The 12,799-nt window shown below is 38.1% G+C and overlaps 2 protein-coding genes and 1 non-coding gene across 3 annotated transcripts; 2 read left to right on the top strand and 1 right to left on the bottom strand.

The window, feature by feature from the left end:
• Nucleotides 1–1,615: 1,615 nt before the first annotated feature.
• TRNAV-UAC (transfer RNA valine (anticodon UAC)) lies at nt 1,616–1,689 on the bottom strand. The gene has a single exon. It is a non-coding gene; the product is annotated as a tRNA-Val (tRNA).
• Nucleotides 1,690–3,166: 1,477 nt separating this feature from the next.
• On the top strand, nt 3,167–6,231 carry LOC147569161 (heme binding protein). Its single transcript, XM_086655601.1, has 8 exons — nt 3,167–3,646; nt 3,761–3,828; nt 4,148–4,214; nt 4,319–4,473; nt 4,570–4,640; nt 4,942–5,010; nt 5,217–5,317; nt 5,796–6,231. The coding sequence occupies exons 1-8, from the start codon at nt 3,395–3,397 to the stop codon at nt 6,090–6,092; spliced, it is 1,080 nt and encodes a 359-aa protein (XP_086511727.1). The 5' UTR covers nt 3,167–3,394; the 3' UTR covers nt 6,093–6,231.
• A 1,138-nt stretch (nt 6,232–7,369) lies between these two features.
• On the top strand, nt 7,370–8,980 carry LOC147569162 (uncharacterized). Its single transcript, XM_086671747.1, has one exon. The coding sequence runs from the start codon at nt 7,538–7,540 to the stop codon at nt 8,672–8,674; it is 1,137 nt and encodes a 378-aa protein (XP_086527873.1). The 5' UTR covers nt 7,370–7,537; the 3' UTR covers nt 8,675–8,980.
• Nucleotides 8,981–12,799: the final 3,819 nt, after the last annotated feature.

Below are 12,799 nucleotides of genomic sequence, written 5' to 3' on the forward strand. Positions count from 1 at the left end.
TCTCCTTTGTGTTTGCTCTTAGGGGCCGAAATCGCGGGTCAAAAAGTCAAGGAGACCGGGCTGCTGACCGAAAATCGGACCTTCACCTATCAATAATTTTATGCGTATCGACGACGTCTTTTGGCTCGACATGTGACAAGAAACGAAGCACACGTGACTTGGATGAGGTCTTTGGGGGACACCGGGATTGTGCCATTAACCGGAAGTAAGACCTTCACCCGGGTGTAAGATCGTAATAGTACTTGGATGAGAGGAAGAAAGCATGATTGTTTTAGAGATCGGAACTCTGTGAAAGAACAAGATTATATGAGAGAGAAAATAAGTTATCAGTTGGTGTCCGAGAATTAGATGTATTAGTCAATAACCAGATCTCCCGTATCATTCTTCGTTCAGTCATTTTATAGCGTGTTGGGTTGACTGTTACCTGGTGATGACCTATCTGTTGATTGCAGTAACGCATTGAGCTGAGACCATAAATGTGGATACCGTAACCTCCCTAACGGGTATATCTGGAATATTGTCATTTTGAATGAAGGTAACGTCTCCCCAACATATATATATACAAAGGGAGGTCTGCAGAGGAGGTGAGGACTAACCTCTTTATCCAGGACTGGATGCCGTTGTGTGTTTTAATGTTGCTTTGGGGTGCCCAAAGATAAATGGGTTGGACCAATTAATTCATGGACTTGGTAATTGTGTAGGCCCATTAATCGTCGATTTCTGAGGCACATCTGGTGACGTATTTTGGCCCCCATACATTCACTTTCATTCTTTTTTGGTTGTTTTGTTGTTGCTTGCTCACTCACCTAAGGGTTTTTGGTCGAAGAACGGCATATCCTACTAGACTTATCCGTGATATATATAATATACATGGCACAACCATTGCTACACTCACCTCCAATAAATAACTAACATCTTATCTTAACTAATGATTTGTTAAAGATCATTCAAAATGTACAAACAGTTTTCCTTGGCTTTAGATGAAAATTATATTGTTTGTCTTTTTTCCTTGGAAATGCTTGAATATTGGTTAATATCTTATACGAGTATTTTTTTTTTGTTGAACTGGTTAATATCTGATCTAGTTTGCGTACTAAATTCTTTAACTTGACATGAAATTTTGACTTATTTTATCCTAATCCCACTAGGGGTTGTCATCAATGAAAGAAATAAATCACATTTTCGAGTTTGCAACGAGAAGTCAAGGGGGTTGAGTGCTACAAATACTCACAGCGTTGAGAAAGCATTGTAATATTTTAGTGTGAAATTCATTACACCATCGTTGGTTGTGGAGCGTGTTATATCAACCAAACCACTTCAACATTTTGTTTACGTGTCTTTTTTTTACTTTCATTACTACTTTTATGAGTTTGCTTGTTCTTCGTCATACTAAGTGACATTTTGTTATGAGAGATGTGCAATATGAAATAAAATCAAATGTTTATGGATAGCAGATTGTACATTTTATGGTAACACACAGGAATATTTACATGGAGTATGATTTTGACAACGTTTAGCTGTAATAGCTTCCTATAAAATCATTGAGAATTCTTCTGTCCTAAAGTATGTACCATGTATGGAGAACCAACCAAAATGTAAAACGTAAAGAAAAAACTGTTGCTGCCCAGGTTCGAACTGGGGACCTTTAGTGTGTAAGACTAACGTGATAACCGACTACACCACAGCAACTTGTTCATTATAGGCGTTCTATATACTTATATATAGAGGTCCTGGGACATGGGCCCTTTCGTGGGCTTCTTCTTAGAGCCCAATGTTAACAGGTGAGTACGGTTGGATTTGGAAGGCTGAATTTTCCTATAGTTTCTTTTTTTTTTCTCCAATGTCTACCACCACAAAACCAGAAAACTTTCCCCTTTTCCTTCTTCATTTTTTATTGCAACGGTGATGGTAATGGCCGCTCAGTCTCCCAGCTGAATCCCGATCGAGTGATGTTTACTGGTTCAGATTTATAGAGAGTTTTTAACTCTCTTTAAAATTGACCCAACCACGTAACCGGTCGGGATTCAACTAGAAGACTGGCGTGACATTATTAGTAACTAAAAATGTAGAGATCACATTATTTAAGGAGAAAAATAAAAAAGATTGTAACACCTACACCAATCTAGGATAAGCATTGGCCATCTTTTCACAAATCTCGCACTCCGAAGAAGTTAATGCACCACTAAGTTTACCCAACTTTTCTTCTTATTAAGATGGGAAGATTCGGGGTCACACTTGATTCCAATCAAATATCAGTCTGCCTACTTTTGTCTGATTAAATGAGTGGGATTTTGTTTTGCTTGATATGATCCAGCCATTCACACTCAAGCGGATTCCCCAAATTCACTTATGTCATCACAAAGTATAAAGGAAATAATAGGTAAGAGCTGGACCCAACAACTATTTTCTCTATAAGCACCGTGCCAATCTATAAGCACCAGGCCAACTTGACTTAACGCTAACCGCTTGTCCATTTCCCTCTCACAAAATTAGCCGGACCAAATTTTCATTTTCTCTCTCTAAACTTCTTCACAAGAACCGAACCTCTCCTCACTTAGTCTCTCATAATACCTCTCTAAACTTCTTCCCAAGATCTGAGACCTAAGAGGTCCAAACGATCAGTTGGTCCGGGACCTAGGAGGCCCAAACGGATCAGCCGATCCGGGATCTAGGAGGCCCAAACGGATCAGCTGATGTGTTATGTTGTATTAAGTTCCAATACGCAGTCCAGATTCATAGATTTTTTTTTTGCACCAAACTACATATTACGTATTCAAATATTGAATAATGGGTTAGAGAATGCTTGTTTACATCATTGCAAACATCGAATATTAGATGGTGCCGGAGAATATCAGTGGTAGTTGACCTTTATTTAGGGTTTCCATTTAGGTAAACCAATCGGGCTTCCTTTTGTTTTGGAAGAAGAAGATGGAAGAAGCAAACAAAGGTGAACGTCACCCGCACACCCACATTAGTGTGCGGGTGCTTATAGATAACTCGAGTCAATAGTCATTAACCCGAGTCCATGACATGGCCGCCCGATTATAGCCATTTGGCCCGGTGCTCATATAGGCACCCAAACATTTTTGGTTCAAAGTTAATTCACGTCCACGTTCTCTTACTAACGAATCTAACTGTTTATGGCCTTTGAATCAACCATTTAGCCGGGCTCCAACAGATCGACACGTGGTAAAACTATCAGATACTGATGAAAGTGCGAAGCACAGTAGTATCATTCATGATGGTCAACCGGGTTGGTCTCCATGGCGGCTCCTGTTACGTTTGCGAAGATCTATATCTTCCTTAACCCCCAAATTGGAAGAAGACCCAAATAAGAAATCCAATCATTAAATCTTGTCAATCAATTTATTTCTAAATTTATGGTCTAAAAACCATGATTCGGCTACTGTTTTCTATCTTTGTTTTTGTTTCGATTGGAATTGTAAAATCCCACAATGAAGGTGGTGAATGGAGTTGTGAATCCGACTCTGAGATTCGAATTGAAGCTGATTTTAAACCTGGGATGATTACCCTTGATGGTCATCCAGATGATTGGAACGATATTGATGGGTCTGAATTCTCTCTCCTTCCTGCTCTTGATCCACATGAAGATGATGAGTACCAAGGTGGAAAATTGATTGTTAAGGTATTTTTATTGGATTTCAGTTTCACATTGGACTTCACAATTTGTTAAAGTTAAATTATTGATCTAGGGTTTTGTTATTTGTTTGAAATTTGTAATGGGTTTGTACTGTTTTAGGCTTTACATGATGGAAATGATGTGTTCTTCTTGTTGCAAGTTGATGGGAAGTATGCTTATTCTAAAGGGTAAGGGTTTATCTCATTTCTCTGAATTTCAATCTTAGAATACTTCAAAATCAGTCTTTGATTCCTAGAAGTAGCTTTGGTTATTAGGTTTATATAGTAAGAAACACCTAGAAGCTATTTGAAGTTAACTTGCCTTAGTAATCATAATCATGAAGTTGCTAGATTATTAATTTGAAATTTGGATTGAAGCTTAGTAGCTTACCGGATTTGGAAATCTGAAGGTGTTGTTGATACTAGACTTCGGTGAAGTACGTTATTAGCTCGGAAATGACATACTCCGTATTTTTGTTGATCTCGTTTTGTTTTTGTTGCTATATAGTGAAAATAACAAATGCCCGTCCGTTTCTCTTATGTTTCAAATTGGGGAGAATGCTACCTATCACAATGTAAGTCAGTTTATTGCTCCAACTGTAAATGTCATTTAGCGTTTTTTTTTTCCTAATACTATGTTCCGAATTAGAATTGAAATCTGTATCTTTCTTTGAACAAGATGGGTGGATGCAAGGAATCGCCAGATTCATGTTCCAGCAAGACATGCCGAGGACATGAAGTGGATATCATGCACTTCTCAATTGGTAATGCTATTCCAGGACGCCTCTATGGTGGAAACCCAATAGATAATAGAGAAGGAAATGGAGGAGACAGGTAATATCTGTCCCTAATTAGACTCTGGTAGATGGTAATCTCTGTGATTTATTGAGTCGCTTGGTGTTGATATAGTTGGTAATGTTGTTCTTTTAGGTTTGGTCATCTGGTTGATCTGTATACCTGGAATCCACATTGTCGACACCTTGATGGTATGAGTCCTTCAGGTGGGGATATCTTTCTTTTCTTTTAGCGGTAGCTTACCCCTAGATCTAGTTTTAGTTATAAAACGATGGTATCGCTGATTTTGTCTGTTACCCATCATGGGTATATAGCACGCTAAATTTCTAATAGGTCAAGCTTAACGTATATGTTTGTCAATAATGCCATAGTTATGTGTTCCAAATTCTTCCCTTTACTTTTTATGGTTGTACCATATCATAATCCTGATATCCAATCTGATTAATTTTTCTTTCCAATCTATTGTGCGGCATTTTGTTTACCTTTCAGTTGTCTAATCCTTTCCAGGAAATGATACTAGCGCCCAAAATGACTGGAGAGGAGCATGGTGGCACGACAGCCTCAATGTCCACTCAGGTAATCCCCTTACTGTCTGACTCATTCAAGACCAAATTTCTCTTAATCTACGAAAAATGAGAGGAAACAGGTGGTGTTTGTTGATAGGGTTTTGTTTCATTTAAACTATCTAATGAATTTATAATGATAATTAACTTAGTATTTTATCTATTATCCGGCAATATTCTTATGTGTAATCTTCATTATCCAAAATTTGGTTCCACCAGGTTTTATAGAGGCAGACAGTCCATACTCGTCTGAGGGTCAACCGGGTAAATACTATTTTGAGTTCTCGAGGCCATTGCGAACCATGGATCGTCTTCAACAGGTCAGTTTTCCGTAACTGCTGATTCAATACAAGCATCCATTGATAAACTTGTTAATTGAAGTAATCTGCAAACGTAGTTTGTTAGAGTATTAGCATTGGAGTCCATATGATGTTTAACTCCCATCAAGATTTTCTGCCCAACTAACCCTTTTTACGGCCTATTCATTGCCGTTCCTTTCTTCACTAATACTTGATACAGACCTCAGAAAGAGTTCACAACGGAATCTCTCTCGCAGCACTTGATACAGACCAGACCTGTTCCGACCATCCCAATAAGGTCTTGATGTAGATACCATACGATTATATTAGCAACAAATCCAATTCTAGATCGTAATCTCATTTATGTAGTGCTATTATGGGGTCATACCAAAGTTTATGTAGTGCTACTAAGGGGTCTTACTAATTCCAAAAATAAGTCGAAATAACAGGTATCTTGAAGAAGTTAGAAACATAAAATTTACTGCTAATATATATGCAGGACGTTCAATTTTCAATTGGCAAGTCAAGCAATATGGCTGTGGCCTTCTGGTACCCGGTCGATGGAAAACCATGGCATGGATCGGGACACTATTCAGGTAACTGCGATTGGATTGCGATGGATATAACCACAGGCAGTTCTTCACTTACGAAGGCAGTGTCGAAGAGCTCTGGTTGGAATGCTTCCAATGCATTCTCTCTCCTTTTATCTGTGGCTGCCTTCTGCTTATCCATTTATATTGTATATTTTGTCTCCAAAAACAAGTCTGTTCCGTTTACACCTATGGATACTCTTTAGGAAAGAAGTCGCATTCTTTTAGGGCTGGTTATCTGAGTTTTTTTGTTACGTTTATTGGACTTAATATTGTTTGTAAAAGTTTAACATTGATATGTTTGAAGTGTTGACCATTCAATTGATATCTCGGAAGGTTTTCTTATGCCAAGCAAGAAAAACAGGCATGAGCCTCCAAGGACTACAGTAGTCATTTTCCTTGTTACCGCATGAACAATGCGGCTACACTTGCTAGTTGCCGTCTCTTCGCACAATATGAATTTACTCTTGTCTGCAGTTTCATTTGGTAGAGATGTGTGCTATTCCACAGAGTGGAGTTTTGGCTTTCTTATTCTCTTTTCATTATTGGGACCCAATCAAAAATATATATGCGTTCTGATTATGTGAATAATTTGATTAGCAAATAATTTCAAATATTCTTGAGCTGACTTCTTTCACAGCTGTAAAATGCTGTGTTTTTCAAATTCTGATGTGACGACCTTTAAATACCGACAGCCGACTGTGTGAAGTTGGCGTTTTTCTCGCTAACTAAGGTTTGAAGTGGCCTTATACGAGCTTTATGTGCAAAGAGTTCTGTAATATATTAGAGAGCAGTGTCAGTGCCAAACATTAACTTAGGAGTTCAATTATCGGTCTCGTAGTTATAATTGTTTTTCCCTTTTTGGCCAAAAATTGAAAGTTATACAATTGTCACGCTTATACACGTAGTAAATAAGATGAAATTATAAGCGTAGTAAATAAGATGAAATCTTGTCATGGAAGTGCTATATTCGATAACAAAAGCGATGGTTTAACATAACAAATACTTATTGTGTCGGATGTAAGTAGTACCGTGGTAAATTGAGATTTTTATTTTGGATATTAACTACAATGGCCATTACAAAGACATTGGGAATTAAGAAGTAGACGTAGGACCAAATACCGATCAACTCTGGCCTGTAAGACAATCAGAGAGGTGGTACCTCACGACGTTTTTTTAGGGTTTAGGCAGAGAAGAAATTGGGGTTTAAGCAGAGGATGAACTTACAGAGATGGCTCAGTGGGGATACAACTTCCGTGTGAAATTTGTTCGACCACGTTCTCTCTATGTTTTTTTTTCTGAAAAAAAATTTGTGGCTCCTTTTCATCACTGCAATTTTGGGAAATCATCAATGACGTTAAGGAACAAAAATTTAGGTCGGAACCAATGAATCTGAACTTTATGAAACAAATCTTTTCAGATGAATTAGGTGCATGTTGCCTCCTTTCTCAGAATCAGATGCCTTTTTCATCTTTTACCTTTGTAAATCTTACATGTTTTTTAAAAATTGCTTCTTTTTCAATGTTTAATGATTCATTGCCGTTGATTACTACTTTACGCACATTATAAATAAGAATTAGGTTTTGGCTTTCATTCATAGTTATTGAATCAAATTTAAAGACTCTCTTTCAAATATTGAATCCTCTTTACAATGGAGAATCAGCCACAACAACCTAGTCGTCCCTGGTATCGTCTGGGGGCTCAGTTTCGAATGCAACCACCACCTCAAACTAAACCTACGCCTCAAATTGGATCCACATTTTTTCGGGCTCTTAGGCCTCCGATTGGCATACCTTCACAACCCCAAACTAATCCTCCTCCCTCGAATCAAAAGCCTGCTCCATCGGCCCAAAAGGCCGCATTGGTTCTATCTCCTCCTGCACCGACAATAGAGAGCCCGAAAGCCTCTTCTTTACCACCATCTCAAGAACGACAAAGTTTAGAACCGATTTCCTCAGTGTCATCTACTCCACTATCCAGAAGCCCGAATTCATTCTCGACGTCAGCTACTCCATTAGCTAAAGCGTTGAATTCATCGGGACCAGTATCCCCAATACGGAAAACTGAGGAGCCAGTATCGTCTACTGTCGCTACTGTGACAAAGACAGTAGTCTCCTCATCTAAAACAATGTCATCTTCATCACTAACATCTCCAATTGATACAGTCAAGAATCGTTTACCAATCCCACAAGAATCTCCCAAAATAAGTAAAGCTTCTTCAAAGACTATACTTGAGTTGCCCAAGATGAAACCTTCCGCTCTTCCTCCTTCCCAGCTAAAACCAGAACCTGAAAGTAAGAGTTTGGCGGTTGAACAAAAGAACGTGCTTGTCCAAGAGCACAGAGAAAGGTCTGAACAATTTCAATCGCAACATAACAAGGATTATAAAAAGCTAAATGATCATAATGGTGGTGTCATTAGGGTGATAACTATGGCAGGTGAGAACAATGGGGCTTATATGAAACTCGGTTCTTCCATTAAGAAGGATAAGAATAAGGACACTTCTCATACTTTTTCACGTAATACTCGTATAAGCACTTCCCAAGCAGAAAACGACGGTGACAAGTCTGACGGAAGCAGCATCCATAGTGATATTGGTAAATCGAAGAGGAAGGAAAAGACAAAACTACCGATGACTGCATTTGTGAACAGTAATGTACAGACTGTTAACAACTCTATTCTCTTCAATACTTCCTGCTCACTTAGTGATCCTGGGGTTCACTTTGTCTTCTCAAGCAAGCCTGTTCCGGGCCACGGAATCCACTCACATAACCAGGCAGATGCCTAAAACCGACATTAACAGAAGTGGAGCCAGAGCAACGTGCCTTTAGAAAGGCTTTCATCTTCTTAAAAGTTCAGAATAAGTCAATGCTATACCCCCACTTATGTTGTTGTGTCGTATTTAGGATCCTATGTAGTGATGCTATTAAACAACTTTGTGCTAGTACTTTATACAGTTATGCTATGTGGGACGACTTTGCCATAGTCATTTTCAGAGGTATATTCTAGGTTTGAGTGTTTCGTGTTAGCTGTTGAGGTTTTGTAGAAGAAGCGAAATGAATATAAAACTAATATGAATAAAAAATATTTTTCAGATGGCGATGCATTTTCTACTACTTTACGTGTAATATTTGGTTGTTTTGGTCCACACACTTAAAATCACATAGACCTGTATTACATGTATGGAGAGTAAAATTGAGTTGACGAATGCCAAGTGATCAAGTAGAATTGGTATCAATTGGGTTTTGAGCAAATGCATTCTTTCTTTTTACGTCGAGAGAAGTAAAGAAAGGTTTGGGTTGAGATACTTAGCTTTTTCCGATATTTCTGTACAATACCAAAGTAAAAAAGAAGTAACTTCATTTAAACGAATGAGGTAAATATGTAGATGGCAGAAGTGCAGTTACTCAAATTAGTCACGACGATATGCTTCAAGACCATATTTTTCATGAAAAGTTACCTACCAAGTACCAAGGGACTTATGAGAGATAGCTCCTAATTCTTAAATGTGCACTTACTGCAGCAGGAAGAAGCTTCTGGCCTCCCCCAATTTACAAGTCAAATAAGAATAAATCCCACAATGAAGATGCTGGGAAAGAGAATAAGAAAATCTTTGACATTCATGTATAGGCAAAGTAGGTTCTAGAAGTTCACAGTTTTAACTTTTTCCTGCTTTTCCACGAAGTTGTGGCGCTCTTGGCCCTGTTTTTTTGAAAATTTCTATTCATCCCTCCATTTTGGTCCTTCCCCCAGCCCTCCACTGATGTGGCGACATATCACTGAAGTATATTTTCTCACAATTATCTCTCCAATTGCTCCACACTCAAGTGATATGTCGCCACATCAGCGAAGGGCTGGGAGAGGGAACAAAATGGAGGGATGGATAGAATTTTTGTGTTTTTTTTGGTGAAACAGGGGCCTGATAATAAAAGAGAGCCTTCGTATGATTCAAACCGATACCAACGACCTCCAATTTTAATCACTTTAGACGGTTCTCGTTTGCAGGTAACAACCCATTTATGAAAGCTGGTGGAACTCCATATTGAATATCACTCACTACTTGCGTGATGGGCCATGCTTTGGCTTAAGTACCGTTTCGAACAATACGAAAAGTGTTCGCATTCAAAGTCGTTTATCAATAATATTTTAAACCAGGGAAAGAAACGAATCGAAGAAAAACAGAATTTGTACCTCCAATTCCCCTTTTCACATCAGCTTTTTGGACATACATAGACGGTATTTATTTATCATGTTTCTTTTGGCAATTTAACTTAAGATTCTGAAAAGCTGACTAGCTTTTGCTTGTACTTCATTTCTAACAGCGTAAGGATCATAAGATGCTATATTTTGGTATCAAATTACTCTAAAATACATGAACTAGAACATGATTATATGTTGTCAAATACTTAGAAAATAAGAAAACTTGTACTTTCTCTAATGACTGATTTGACATGTCAAATGAGTCTTTTAAACACGAGAACTAGGCAAATTAAGTATTTGCTAATTGCTATGAGTACTTATTGCCATCCGTTTACTCGTTAGTCGACATTTATACCCTGGAAGCTTAATTTTTTTTTCTTTTGTATTGTCAACGTGCCTCGAAGCCATGACTTAGAAGGTAAAAGATTAAACCTCCCACCACTCCAACCAAGGGTTGTTGGCATGGAAAGCTTAACTCGTTTTCTTTAACCGAAGAAACCGAAAAGTAGGCTCAATTTCACCTCCATAACGAGGAAAATAATTTTGATTTCCATTCGAAGTCAAAAGTTGTCATCTATGGTTTTTTTGAGTCAAGTTTGAGAGGGAAAGAGTTTACAATGATTCAACAAACATTTTCACCTTTCAAATTAAGTTTTCTCTTTTCCATTTGAATTCACCAAAAGTTCCAGTAGCAAGGCAAGGGTAAATTTCTAGAAACTATGTAACAAAAGCCCAAAATTTGGGCCCAAATGCGAAAAAAAACCACTCTCGAATAATAATGTAAAAAAAACTCAATTTTTAAAGAGTTAATTCCTATATGGCCCCCTACTTTGTGACCAGCTTCCTTTATGGCCCCCTTTTTTTCGTAAATTCAAATATGGTCCCCTATTTTCAGGTAAATGTCATTACTACCCTTCTTAATTCTAAATTTAAAACATTAAAAAAAAAATATTTCCACCTCACCCCTCTCTCTCTCCACCTCATCTCTCCCTACACCTCACCCCTCTCTCTCTCTCTCTAATTCACCTCTCTCTCTCTCTCCAACTCACCCCTTTCTTCTCCGGCAAGGTGGTCGGCCGAAAAAATTTCCGGCCGGCCACCTTCAAACCTAAAAAAAAAAAAAATTCTCTCTCTCTAATTTTTTTTTTTTAATCTCTCCACTCTCTCTCTAAAACTCCGGCGAAGGGGGGTTCCCTTCACCGGAGGATCTGTTCACGTGAACAGATCTACTGTTCACGAACAGAGAGCGGAATTTTTTTTTTAGAGAGAGAGAGAGAGAGTGGAGAGTGGAGAGTGGAGAGATTTAAAAAAAAATATTTAGAGAGAGAGAGGAGAGAGATTTTTTTTTTTAGGTTTAAAGGTGGCCGGCGGAAAATTTTTCGGCCGACCACCTTGCCAGAGAAGAAAGGGGTGAGTTGGAGAGAGAGAGAGGTGAGTTGGAGAGAGAGAGAGGTCAATTGGAGAGAGAGAAAGAGGAGTGAGGTGTAGGGAGAGATGAGGTGGAGAGAGAGAGGTGAGGTGGAAATAATTTTTTTTTTAATGTTTTAAATTTAGAATTAAGAAGGGCAGTAATGACATTTACCTGAAAATAGGGGGCCATATTTGAATTTACGAAAAAAAGGGGGTCATAAAGGAAGCTGGTCACAAAATAGGGGCCATATAGGAATTAACTCATTTTTAAACTGTTGGCAACACTTTTGAAACTGTTGGCAACACTTTTGAAACTGTTGACAACACTTTTGAAATTGTGACAACATATATAATTATGTGCGAACAAAAATAAATTTGTTCATACATTTACAAAATTGTTGAGAGCAAATACAAAATTGTTGAGAGCAAACTGTGTTTTGGTCCGAAATTTTCAAAAATGTTTTGTAATTTCAACTTTTGGGATTTTTTTTGCATTATTATTCCGGATTGGGCTTCATTTGATATTTTGACCCGAAATTTGGGCCTTATAATTTTCCTCCCAAATTTTTAAGTATAACAGAGGGAGGGAGGGGAGGAACTCAAATCACTTGGCGGGGTTTAAAGACTTCATGTCTTGGACTCTTGGTCAAGTTTGGGGTGACTTTTTGAGGCTTTTAGTATGGGTGTTCAATCTTGGACGATTGAACGGTCAAATTGTAGTGCCCCTAAACAAAGTTTGAGGTGCCTTTAGCGCCACTACCCAAATGCCTATTTAATAACCTACTTACCCACCGTTCTTTTCCTTTTCGTTTCTCTTTCAGCCGTGGGTTTTAGAGAGGGGGGAGGTATGAGGTTCTAGTGAGAGAAAGTTTGAAGGAGGGGAGAAAGTCAAGAAGGGGAAGGAGGAATCAAGGTGTTAGGGGATCTTTTGCTTGGTTGGTTCTTAGTGTGGGGGTTCTCTTCATTGTTTGGCTTTGGACTAAGGTAGATTTCTATCTCTCTAGGGCTTGAATAGCCATTTTTATAGATAAACCTAGACATACTAGATGAAACTACAAACCCTAGATTTTAGTATTACTTGAACATAGATTAGGGTTCTTGACACAAATATATATACTAGAAGTAGTAGATTTATATCCCTACAAACTTATTTTTAGGTCACTTTGAATCTCATCTATGTGTTAGATTTTGAGGATATTTGCTATAATGACCTACTTGATGAACCATACAATCTTCATTTACATTTTCATGCTAGATTCATGTATTACAATGATATTTAGGGCTAAACCTCCTTATTTGCCAT

Source organism: Eschscholzia californica, unplaced genomic scaffold (assembly GCF_041429995.1).
Source record: "Eschscholzia californica isolate CP2 unplaced genomic scaffold, dmEscCali1.0.p SCAF_1, whole genome shotgun sequence".
NCBI lineage: Eukaryota > Viridiplantae > Streptophyta > Magnoliopsida > Ranunculales > Papaveraceae > Eschscholzia > Eschscholzia californica.

Excerpts from the sequence above, each read along its gene's own strand:
- LOC147569161 (XM_086655601.1), top strand. The coding sequence starts at position 3,395 with ATGATTCGGCTACTGTTTTCTATCTTTGTTTTTGTTTCGATTGGAATT. Across the intron at positions 3,647-3,760 it reads GTGGAAAATTGATTGTTAAG|GCTTTACATGATGGAAATGA; the intron begins GTATTTTTATTG and ends GTACTGTTTTAG. Across the intron at positions 5,011-5,216 it reads CAGCCTCAATGTCCACTCAG|GTTTTATAGAGGCAGACAGT; the intron begins GTAATCCCCTTA and ends TGGTTCCACCAG.
- LOC147569162 (XM_086671747.1), top strand. The coding sequence starts at position 7,538 with ATGGAGAATCAGCCACAACAACCTAGTCGTCCCTGGTATCGTCTGGGG.